This window comes from Talpa europaea (assembly GCF_964194135.1).
Source record: "Talpa europaea genome assembly, chromosome: X".
In the NCBI taxonomy this organism is placed as follows: Eukaryota; Metazoa; Chordata; class Mammalia; order Eulipotyphla; family Talpidae; genus Talpa; species Talpa europaea.
The window spans coordinates 81,534,397-81,547,382 of NC_140081.1; the positions used below are offsets into that span (position 1 = coordinate 81,534,397).

Here is a 12,986-nt window from a genome sequence, read left to right on the forward strand (position 1 = left end):
CCCTTGTGCTCTTGCTTTATAAGCCCAGAAAGGGCTGAGAGTCTAGCCGGAGGGTCCTGACCAAATCCAGTACTTCTACAAATTACTGTTGTAATATTTCTCATCAAAGAATTTCACTTACGTTTCTGTTCTTGATGTGATTGTGCATCACTGAACAAGTCATTCGTTTTCTTGGTGCCTGAATTATCTTAAAGAAACATAATAAAACATTTATTTTATAGAAGAGATGAAAAGTTATCCAAGATGGATTCTATTCATCTCATCCTTTCATACTCACTAGGAAGAGAACAATATGCTAATCTACATGTGGGCTTGTGGGCAGGAATGGGAGAGGTTAGGTGGTGGTTTGTAATGGAAGGCGATTTAGAACTCTCAGTGGACGTTTGGAAATGTCTGGAGATATTTCTGATCTATTCCAAATGGAGGGAGGCTTGCTTCTGGCATCTAGTGGGTAGAAGCCAGAGACGCTGTTAAATATCATACAATGCATAGGACAGCCTCCTCAACAAAAGAATTATCTCACCTAAAATGTCAATAGTGCAAGATTGAGAACTCCCAGGATAAAGAGAGATGTGATGGGGAGAGAGGATGATCCCTTCATAATAGTCTCTTGTTGAATTAAAGCTAAACTTTGTGGGGACAGAGTTGACTTCTGGGAGAAAGGACAGACTTCATCCCTCCATCCTGCTCAATGAGAATGTGGCCTTATCTCTGGGTGGGGATGCAGACCAGTATAGTGACTGCGCTGGAGACCACCAGGCCGCTGGGGCCATGCCAATGCGTGGTTGTGCCTCAGGACCTGGCAGAGGCAACTATATACATACACCTCAACTGTGAAAGAAATGACCACAGTTCCCGTTTCTAATCACGTAGGTGGACAAAAGGATCCCAAACTATATGTATGAAAATTGGGTTTGCAATAGTTATGCGTCACTTGGCATCTAAGATGATGTCCTATTAGTTAGTAGTACGAGTCAATTTCACTGGTGCAATAGACATCTTCATTCTCCCGTCACCCTGTAATATTGTGACTATACATTCATTTATATTTTCTTTTTCAAAAAACATTTGAGATGGCCACTGTTTAGATGCCTACCTGCAACTCTGTTCCTACTGGAAGCGGAAGTTAACAATTGCAGATGCAGGCAGCAATAGAACTGCTGAAGTGACTTCTGGTCCCAGTAGCACAAGTACAGCTTACTGAACTGAATTAGGAACTTCTCTTACAGACTCCTCCCTCACAAACGTCATTCCTTCCTCCTTCTATTGTCACTCTAAGACCTGATCTTTTAAAACTTTCTCTTGCATAAATTCTCTCATTTTTAAAGTCTTTTATTTTCTGCTCTCCTTTAAAAACATCCTTCTCTTTATCTCTCCGTTCCTTTTCCCTCCCTCTCTCCCACGCTCCTCCCCTTCCTTACCTTTCCCTTCCCTCCCTGTTCGATCCCACTCTGCTCTGCCCATCTTCCCTCTTCTTTCACTATCTATGAACTAGCTACCTTTAAAAAACGATTTTTATTTCTTCTGTCCCTTTCTATCTTTTAAGTACTGACTTTTTACTGGGTTCTCCTTTGAAAAATAAGATCTATCCATTAAAAAAAAAAAAAACAACCCGTGACTTATACTTAATAAATCTCCTCCCCGTCACACAGCATTGCCCAGGAATTTACTGGCTCCTCCTCTCACTCTCTCATTCCTCTTTATCGAAATCCCTCCCTTTTGACGCATCACCTAAAACTTCTCTTTCCATCTTCTGTCCCACTTTTCCCCATCCTCCTCCCTCCCTCCCTCCCTGCCGCCTTTGTTTTGCTCTCCAGTCCTCTCTTTTCCTCCTGGCCCCTTCATTTTTTTCTATTCTTTGCCCGTTCCTTTCTTCTACCCACATCTAACCCACTTTCTACCTTCTTTTGCTCTTTTTTTTTCTTACTGGCTGTATTTAAAGCATTTTTCATAATTATTTTTGTACTGTTTTATTTCTGTCTTCTTTTAAAATCACATCTATCAGTTATTGTCCATCTATTGCTCTTCCATCTAGCTATCATCTATGTACCTATTGTCCATTTGTCACCTATCCCGCCTTCATCTGTCTATATCATCCATCTATCCACTATCATTCTCTCTGTCATCCATCCATCTCTATCATTCATCCATCATCCATCTATTTCTTTCATCTCTCTATCAATCATCCACCTATCAATCATCTATCTCTATCATCTATCTATCTATCTATCTATCTATCTATCTATCTATCTATCTATCTATCTATCTATCTCTCTATCTATCTATCTATCTATCTATCTATCTATCTATCTATCTATCTAACCATCATCCACCTATCTCTCTATTATCTATCTCATTCATCTACATATCTATCTATCATCCATTTATCTTCTAATATCCATCTAATCGCTCTATCATCCATGTCTCTAACTCCCATCACCCATCTATTTATCTGTCCATTATCTATCTATTATTCACCTATCATCTATTATCCATCTATCTCTATCATCCATCTACCATCTATCATGCATCTACCTTCTATCTATATCATCTATCTCTCTATCCCCCATCATCTCTCATGCATCTGTCTCACCATTATCATCTATCTAAATCAATTACTCATCTCTCACTCCGTCATCCATCTACCATCTATCACCCATCTATCTACCATCTATGTATCTATTTTTATCTATCTATAATCTATCATCAACCATATATCTCTCATCCACCTCTTTCTCTTATCTCTCTTGTTCAACTATCTATAATGTATGTACCCATCTATCATCAGTCTATCTTTATCATCCATCTCTCTCTCATTTATTAATCATTTATCAGCTATCATTCATCTATTTCTTACCTATCCCATAAAACATCTATCTATCTATCTATCTATCTATCTATCTATCTATCTATCTATCTATCTATCTATCTATCATCTTCCACCTATCTCTATATAATCTATCTCATTCATCTACCTGTCTATCTCTCATCCATTTACCTTCTATCTATATCATCCACTATATCATCCAGCTCTCCATGTGTCATCTACTTATCTATGTACCATCTATGTATCTATCATATATCTATCCCCATCATCTATCTATCCATCTATCTATCTATCTGTCTATCTTCCATCTAACCCTATCAGCTATCTATTGTCTATCAGACATCTCTCATAACTGTCTGCCTATTTATCTTTCATCTGTCATCTATGTAATATCTACATATCTATCATCTATTTATCTATCTATCATTTACCTATCTCTCTATCATCTACCTCATTCATCTACCTGTCTATCATCCATTTATTTTCCATCTATATCGTCCAGCTCTCTATCTCCCATCGCATCTATTTATCTCTCCATTATCTATTATCCAATTATCATCTATTATCCATCTATCTCTGTCATCCATCTACCATCTATCATCCATCTACCTTCTATCTATATCATCTATCTATCCCCCTATCATCTCTCATGCATCTGTCTCTCCATTATCCATCTATCTATATCAATTACTCATTTCTCTGTCATCCATCTACCATTATCACCCATCTATCTACCATCTATGTATCTATTTTTATCTATCTATAATCTATCATCAACCATATATCTCTCATCCACCTCTCTTTCTTATCTATGTCTCTTGTTCAACTATAATGTATGTACCCATCTATCATTTGTCTATCATCCATCTACCTCTCATTCATTAATCATCTCTCAGCTATCATTCATCTATTTCTTATCTACCCCCATCAATCTATCTATCTATCAATCAATCATCCACCTATATATCATCTATCTCATTCATCTGCCTATCTATCATCCATTTACCTTCTATCTATATCATCCACTATATCATCCAGCTCTCCATGTATCATCTATTTATCTATGTATCATGTATCTATGATATAACTATCCCCATCCATTATCTATCTATCTATCTATCTACCTACCATCTAACCCTATCAGCTATCTATTGTCTATCACACATCTCTCATTTCTGTTTGTCCGACTATCTATCTTTCATTGTTTTTATATATCATTTATATATCTATCATATAGCTATCCCCATTTCTCTATCTATCTATCTATCTATCTATCTATCTATCTATCTATCTATCATTTACCTCCTTCATCTACCTGTCTATCAATCTATCATCCATTTATCTTCTATCTATATCATCCATCTATAACATCTAATCTCTATCTCCTGTCACCCATCTATTTATCTCTCCATTATCTAACATATATCCATCTATCATCCTTAATCCATCCTTCTGTCTTCCATCTACCATCTATCAACCATCTATCTACCATCTATGTATCTACTTTTATCTATCTATAATCTATCATCAATCATATATCTCATCCACCCATCTATCATCTGTCTATCATTATCATCCATCTATCTCTCATTTATTAATCATCTATCAACTATCATTCATGTATCTCTTATCTATCCATCTCTATCATCCACCTATCAATCATCTATCTATTTAACTATGATCCATCCATCAGCCATGTATCTATCATCTATCATCCATTATCTATGTAACTATTATAAACCTATATTTCATACATCTAACCCTAACTAGAGCTTTCTATTGTCTATCATATATCTCTCATATCTGTCTCTCTTCCTATTTATCTTTATCATCCATCTACCTCTCATTTATTAATCATCTATTAGCTATCATTATCTATTTCTTATCTATCCCCATCAAACATCAATCTATCTATCTATGTATCTATCTATCTACCTACCTATTATCCACCTATCTCTCTATCATCTACCTCCTTTATCTCCCTGTCTATCCATCTATCATCCATTTATCTTCTATCTATATCACCCATCTATAACATCCAGTCTCTTTCCCCTGTCACCCATCTATTTATCTCTCCATTATCTATCATATATCCATCTATCATCCTTAATCCATCCATCTGTCTTCCATCTACCATCTATCAACCATCTATCTACCATCTATATATCTACTTTTATCTATCTATAATATATCATCAATCATATATCTCATCCACCCATCTATCATCCATCTATTTTTATCATCCATCTATATCTCATTTAGTAATCATCTATCAACTACCATTCATGTATCTCTTATCTATCAATCTCTATCATCCACCTATCAATTATCTATTTAACTATGATCCATCCATCAGCCATGTATTTATCACCTATCATCCATTATCTATGTAACTATCATAAACCTATCTGTTATCTATCTACCTACCTATTTATCTATCTATCTATCTATCAATATTTCATACATCTAACCCTAATAGCTTTTTGTTGTCCATCATATATCTCTCATATCTGTCTGTCTGCCTATCTATCTTTCATCTATCAGCTATGTATCATCTATGTATCTATCATATATCTATCCCTATCAATCTATCTATCTACCTACCTACCTATCTTCCACCTATCTCTCTATCATCTATCTCATTCATCTACCTGTCTATCTATCATCCATTTATCTTCTATCTTATCATCCATCTGTATCATCCAGCTCTCTATCTCCCGTCACCCATCTATTTCTCTCTCCATTATCTATCTATATCCACCTGTCATCTATTATCCATCTATCTCTGTCATGCATCTACCATCTATCATCCATCTATCTATATCATCCATCCCTCCATTCCCCTATCATCTATCATTCATCTGTCTCTCCATTATCCATGTATCTATATCAGTTATTCATCTCTGTCATCCATCTACCATCTAGCACCCATCTGCCATCTATGTATCTATTTTTATCTATCTATAATCTATCATCAATCATATATCTCTCATCCACGTCTCTTTCTCTTATCTATCTCTCTTGCTCAACTATCTATAATGTATACACCCATTTATCATCCATCTGTCTGTCTTTATCATCCATCTATCTCTCATTTATTAATCACCTATCAGTTATCATTCATCTATCTCTTATCTATCAATCTGTATCATCCACCTATCAGTCATTTACCAATTTAACTATCATCCATCCATCAGTCATGTATCTATCATCTAGCTCTCATCACATTATCTATGTAACTATCATATACCTGTCTCTGTTTATCTATCTATCTATCTATCTATCTATCTATCTATCTATCTATCTATCTATTTTCAATCTAACCCTATCAGCTATCTATTGTCTATCAGATATCGCTCATATCTGTCTGTCTGCATATCTATCTTTGATCTGTCATCAAGGTATCATCTATGTATCTATAATACAGCTATCCCCATCTATTATCTATCTATCTATCTATCTATCTATCTATCTATCTATCTATCTATCTATCATCCACCTATCTTGCTATCATCTGTATCATTCATCTACCTGTCTATATGTCTATCATCCATTTATCTTCTATCTATATATCCATCTATATCATCCAGCTCTCTCTCTCTCTCTCTCACTGGCTCATCTTTCTTTCAAATTCCTCTCTCAACTCTCATTCTTTTTCTCCTGTCTCTTTTCTTACCGGTTTTATTCTTTTTAAATGTCTTCCCTCTTTCCCTCTGTATTTTTTCTGTATTTCTTCCTGCTCTCATTCTTTTTTTTTTTTTTAAGATTTATTTATTTATTTACAAGCACTGGGTACAGTCAGAAGTGCGGGAGGGTGAGAGAATTCACCAGAGCCAGAGCGGGGAACAGAAAAGGCAGACTAACAAAATACACTGCTGAGGGGAGCAGCGGGCGGCAGGAGAGGACTGCGCGCCATGTGGGACCCTCGCTGGAGGCTGTGGGCTGCTTTGCAGCCCAGCGCTCAACCACTGCGCCACCAGGGAGGCCCTGCTCTCATTCTTTCACTCTTTTCTTTGCCTGTTTGCACTTCTCCCTCCTTCTGCCTGTCTTTTATTTGCTTCTCTGCCTTTGCCTCCTTCCCATTCCTTCATCCAGTTTTTCTTACTGCCTTCTTCTATTGGATTTTTTCTTCTCCTCGTTCCATCTCATTCTTAACTGCGTTCTCCTTGCTTTTTCTATTGCTGTTTCTTGCTTGGTATATTTTAAATGTCTCTTACCTGTCTAAGTAAGTCTCTCTTATCTCCCCTCAAAAAAAAAAAAAAAACCTGTTTTTTTTCTCACTAACTTTCTCTCCCTGTCTGTTTTGTATAATTATTTCTTATCGCCCTGAGTAAAATTTTTTCTTCTATTTTTCTTTCACTGCTTCCCTCTTTGTTTTAGTTTATTTTTTTTTTGGGGGGGGGTGATGTTTTCTCTTGTTGGATCCTTTTCTCTCCCTCTGTATTTCTGTCTTTTGCTTTCTTTTTTTTTTTGGTACTGGCTCCTTTTTAAACCTGTAGTATAGGTAGTCTTATCACTGAGCTACTTTATAGAAGCGTTTGATTTTTTTTTAATAATGTAGTGTGTGTGTGATAGAAGCATTTGATTTTTTATGATGTAGTGTGTGTGTGGACACATTCTTTACACCTTGAGTTGTAACTGGGAAGTGCCTTTCACAGTGCCTGCCACAGGCAGTGTGAGCTTCTAGGATCTTCCTTTGCCAGGGCCTTGTGATATCACTATATAAGCACATGGAGGGGTTTTACTAAGTGCCAATATTTAATACGAGTGCCAATGTTTAATATACAGATATACATCTTTTACTAAGTGGTTTTGTCTTTTACTGTCTCTCTCTTACCTCTTATTTCATCATTTTCAAAGATGATTTTCTCTGATTCTTCTTTCTCATCGCCTTTCCTTCGCATTTTTTGTAAATGATAAGCAAGTTTTTTCTCCAGAAGTTCTTGTTTCTAAAATATTAAAAAATATGTATTTAATATATTTTTTAATGTATTATAACTTGCTACTGGAAATGTAGAGATTTCAAATATGACAGAATACTGGAAGGGAGCCTTCATTCCTATTCAAGGAAAGTAATAAGGGTAAGTGTCCCTAGCAAGAATAAGATATCTCTTAACAATGAGATCCAAGTTAACCCACTGCCCACTTTCAGGTGACTGGTCCTTTTTAAGACCAGCCCTTGATATCCAGGTTCAGACCAGACTAAATCTCTTTAACCATGGTTATCTTTGTGAGTGTAGGCCGGTTCTAACAATTCATGCTTAAAAATATCAGAATTGGCAAAAAAGAAACCCTTTCCTCAAATAAACTATGTTACTGGTAAAAGCTCACTCTACCTTTTGGTCAGCTGCTTCTCTGATTTTTCGACGTTGTTCCTCAATTCTTGCTTCTCTTTTCACTTCTTCCCCAATCTTTTTCAGCAGTAACATTTCTTTTGTCTTCCATTCCTAAGGGGCAAAATGTTACAATAATCAACTGATGTTCTTTCATAATATTTTTTGGGGGTATATTGTGAATAAGCAAATTAGATCAACTCAAGGGCCTAAAGGAAATTTGGTCAATGATAATGAAAATCCTTTATTGGCTTTAGAATGGGCATATTTTCCTGTTTTTAATTGGGAATGTGTTGGTGGGTGCAATGAATGCCAAATGGAAGGAAACTATTTTGCTATTGGAAACTTAATTCAAGAATAAGCCTGGCTCCAAAGATGGATCTAAAAAGATTCTGGCAAGAGGGTTTTGTCTTATAGACTATGGGGTGTGTAGCATATGTAACATGCTGTCGTTAAATGCATTTTGACAGAGAAGCTAAACAAAAAGCCTTCTCTGAACTTTGAAGAGTGAGAATGGAGCCATTATTTTCTTGCTAGAGTTAAATTCTAAAACTAAGACCAAATGAGCTCTGACTGTAATTCAACAGATATATTATTTGTGCTATCAATCTTACTATGTTAAGTAAAAACTGGTCTATTATAACAGTGATGAAAGATTAGCAGTGGTTAATTATATTCAAGATGATTACTGTTTTTAACAATGATTTATTTTTAGAGCTGAAGTAACTTCAGGTAATATAGTGGGTATGCTAAAAATGTTTATGAATAACCACCATTCAGTGCTTCTCACCGTTTCAATTTTTTTACGGAGATTAAGTTTTTTTCTAATATGCTCTCGAAGTCGTTTTTCTTCTTTTTTGATACGGCCTGTACTTTGACTTTCCGCAATGTGCTCAGCTTTGAGTAGTTCTTTATCAATCATATCTACATACCTAAATAAAAGTGTAAATAGAAATGAAGATAAATGGAGTGTTTCCCCTGTTATCTACTTTGATATCCCCAAACTACCTTGGGTTGCTTCTGTATGAACTACAGGATATACAGTTTTTCAGGGAACTTTAAGCTAGCCTGGTCTACCAACTCACCACACTACTCAGGTTACCATACTCTCTGTTATAAAAGTAAGTCTCTCTGCTACTGTGGTTAAATGTAGAACAGTTTAAAAACATCTTACAGGAGATTATTCATAACTTGGTTGTTTTGGGAATGTTTCCAATGACGGCAAAAATCAACCTAAGGACTGATTTCAAAAAACAACAACTGCCTTTAAAAATTAGTGGGCTTCTATATAATTCCCAAGTCCTTGAATGACCTCTCCTGCAGACCCGCATATAGGTCTGCAGATGACCAGGCTGGAGCTATTGGATAAGTATGTAATCTGATGTATCATGACATGAGTCCATGGAATATAAAAGCCAGGTGATGGGAAAGTGGCCCCATGAAGAAAGAGAAAGTACCCTAACTGATGTCTTTGTCACCTGGGGCATGGACTTGTCCTCCCAAAGATAACACTGAATGTGTAAGGGTAATAGCTGAATGAATGAACATACATGGCTGGGAATACCACCTGTTTATATTAGCATCAGATAAAGTTATATCAACTCTCCCACTTCCACCTTGCAGTAATTTCCTTAAAACTTTAAAGTCTAAAATGAGCTCTCCTGTTACCATGGACTTGGGTTTCCTGACCTTGGGGATTTTTGCTTTTGGACTTCTCCTTCAAATCTCAGTTTGGCTTACCTCTTAGGCTCCTAGAGACTCCAAATTCTCAGGTAGAAACTCTCCTCCCTAACCTGGGTATCAAAAACTCCCAAACTGTTACTGTTTCACCTCCTTTCGTTTCTTTCCATGTTGAAGAATAGGGAGTTCAATAGTGTCTAATTATTTTACCCTGCTTTCAGTTCTTCCTAGTACATTTACAACTTTCTGGGGCCCACAACATGTCTGTAAAATCTGCATAACTTTGGTCATACCTGTTCTTTAATAATAGCTCTTGCTCTGGGTTTGCTCGTGCACGGCCCTGTAACAACCATTCGTGGAACTGTGACTTTCCAGGTTTAGAGGCTCTCTTGGTTTCATAGTATTTATTTACTTCTTTTTCAATATTTTTCTGAGAGGAAAAAGAGAATTGGAGTTTTTATACTGGTCAGAGATAAACCTACCCTTTGATATGCCTTCTCATTGAGGGCTTGGGAAACTTGCAATATTTTACAAGTGGTTAATTCTGTTAACCTGCATTTAAGTCTAGGGTGGCTCCATTCCAGACAATGGAAAAATTCTCCAAATGAAAGGCAAAGGTCTCATGTTTATCTCTTATAGATCTATAGGTAGCTTATTTGTTACCTTTATACTTCTAGGTCTACTTCTAGGTTAGAAGATATTCTGCAGAAGACCAAATCTTTCTTTCAAATCCTACATAAAAACTTACAGGCCCCAAATAAGACAAATTTAAGCATTTAACTTACCTGTTCTCTTATATAATTTCTTTCAAAGTCTAATTTTAAACTGGTCAGATAATGCCGGTATTTATTCAGTTCCTTCAAGGTACATACAACCTATGAAAACATAACACAAAACTCAAATATATAGAAAGTTGTAACAGTCAGAAAACTTTCTAGAGAAGAGCATTATAAGAACATTCATTTTTGTAACAATTTTGCCATCAAGAGTAATAATAGCATATTTTGGTAACAATTTAGAAGGTAGTACCTTTCTGTAATTGCTATATCACCAGGAAATTTCTATTTGAATAATGTTAGTTCAATAATATGGATAATCAGGTCTTTATTATTCCTAATGAATTTGTTATTAAAACAGCAAGAGAATAATGTCATTTAACCCCACCCAAAGAATTTATTCTACCATGCTATATTCTACTGGGTTTCCTTTTGTCTCTAGGCTTCTCAAAGGTATAAGAAATATTCCTTGACAGGTATTCAGTGCCATTATTACCTTTAGAGCCAGAGGAAAGACACTGCACCAAGGAGAAAATATTTAAATTAGGATATGTGTGTCAAATCATTTGATGAGATATGTGTCAAATCATTTGATGAGGAAAGTTCAAGTGGGAACTAGAGCAGGTTCATTTAGAAATAATAGCTGCACGAGTTCTCTTTACCCAAATACATAGTAATTCATTTTGTTTTCTATTAGGTACCCTTTATTGCTCAACTAAAAGTTAATATAGGCTCTCAGTGAAGTACAGAAGCCAGTGTCTATCAAGTCCCTAGGCTTTTGCTAGTTAATAGGAAACAGGCTGCAACGCACTTTATTATTGCTGGTGATGTAGCCATCTTTCTTTAATCTTCTCAGGATATCTTTACGCCTATAGTATGATTTTAAGTGAGGATCGTGCAGGCTTTTGTAGTTGGTTTCCAAAAGTTGACAATAAGGATCAGACAGGTTAAAATCATAAGAAGGTTGATAAAGCTGTAAATACACAGATTAAAAAATATTACACATGCAAAATGAAAGCAATCACACTTTTAAAACTCAATTTGTTGAAACGTTTAGACTGCTCATTGAAACTAAAAGAAAGGGTGAGGGAATAATGACACTACACACTTTTACTCATTTATCTGGCGGGTGACGTTGAAGTTGACTCCAAGCAATTCATAGCAGAATTTCAAGCTTAACATCAAGCTGAAAGGGATAAAGTCAGTTAAGCACTATTAAAACCTAGTTTACCTTTTCACTTAAATTTGTAGTATAGAACACATTATTGCTTCCTGGGATAACAGGAAATTTGACGCCAAGAGGAAGATCTAAAAGATTAGCAGCTCCTACTTCTGGAACTTCTGGAACGGGTTTTTTGGGCGAGCTCTGTCAAATAAAATTAGAAAGTTTGTTTTTTCTTCAGGAACTATTCATTCAGTGTAGACCAACCTACTCACACTTCCACGGAGTAATACTTCCAAACTAAACCAAGAATCACACTCGGGGTGGAAAGAACCCGTCCCGCTGACAACAAAGCCCTCCCAGCTCACCCAAGTCACCAACCCTCTTTCTGGGCCCCACCCAATGAGAGGCTCGCCAGAGGCAGTCTTAGCCATTAGTTGCCCTGGGCCTAGGAGATGGATGTTGAGGCATCATGAACCCGCCCTTTTCCCCTCCCCATTTCTGAGATCTCCGCCCCGCTGCTCCTTCTGGCAGCCCAAGATCCCGCCCAGAGATCAGGATGAAGAGGACGGCGGATCGGCAGCCACTCACGGTTTCGCACTGTTCCTTCTTGGCATTTAGGCTGCTGGCAGCCGCTTTACTGGCTGCGGCCTGAGCAGTCTTACTGCAGTTGCTGAGGTACAGCTCCATGGCCGCCCGTCAGCCCCCAGGGGGGCCGGGGGCTGGAGCAGCAAAACCGTGTTCACCTCTATTCTTCACGCACCACCTTACAGCTCGACGTCCAACAGGAGTCTGGCCGAGGACAACAAAGTGGTCGCCAGGGTAACGCGTCCTTAAGCCACGCCCCCCCCACAATGGCGCATTACGGCCAGGCATGTGACGTGTTCAAAAGGCGCCTCCAGTAACTGGCGTCGCCCTCCAAGAAGAGGAGGGGAGCGGCGACCTCTCGCGTTGTTTCCATGAGCCTTTGGCGCATGCGTAGAGCCCAAGCTTCGCGGTTCAAGTGCCGCGGAATTGGGAAAGGTATCTAGAAAGCTAGGTGTGAGATTCACAATTGAGCTTTTTTTTTTTTTTAATCTCTCTGAGATCAACACCACTGGTTTAAACTAAACCATAGTGTATCAACCTTTGTCAGTGGTTAGCTGACTTCAGCAGCTATGCTTTCTATTCAGCTCGTGTCAATGAGTTGTACTAGTGCCAGTGCCCTG

At 37.3% G+C, this 12,986-nt stretch overlaps 1 protein-coding gene across 1 annotated transcript in view; it reads right to left on the reverse strand.

Moving 5' to 3' along the window:
* The window catches only part of LOC311187675 (fibrous sheath-interacting protein 2-like), a gene marked incomplete at both ends in the record, with an annotated part of 67,839 nt that extends 55,371 nt beyond the window's left edge, over positions 1-12,468 (reverse strand). Inside the window, 8 exons of the mRNA XM_084259003.1 lie at positions 7,665-7,776; positions 8,164-8,274; positions 8,951-9,092; positions 10,134-10,180; positions 10,626-10,715; positions 11,428-11,589; positions 11,848-11,982; positions 12,370-12,468. Coding sequence (XP_084115129.1) covers positions 7,665-7,776; positions 8,164-8,274; positions 8,951-9,092; positions 10,134-10,180; positions 10,626-10,715; positions 11,428-11,589; positions 11,848-11,982; positions 12,370-12,468 — 898 coding nt within the window. The remainder of the gene's footprint in view (positions 1-7,664; positions 7,777-8,163; positions 8,275-8,950; positions 9,093-10,133; positions 10,181-10,625; positions 10,716-11,427; positions 11,590-11,847; positions 11,983-12,369) is intronic.
* Positions 12,469-12,986: the final 518 nt, after the last annotated feature.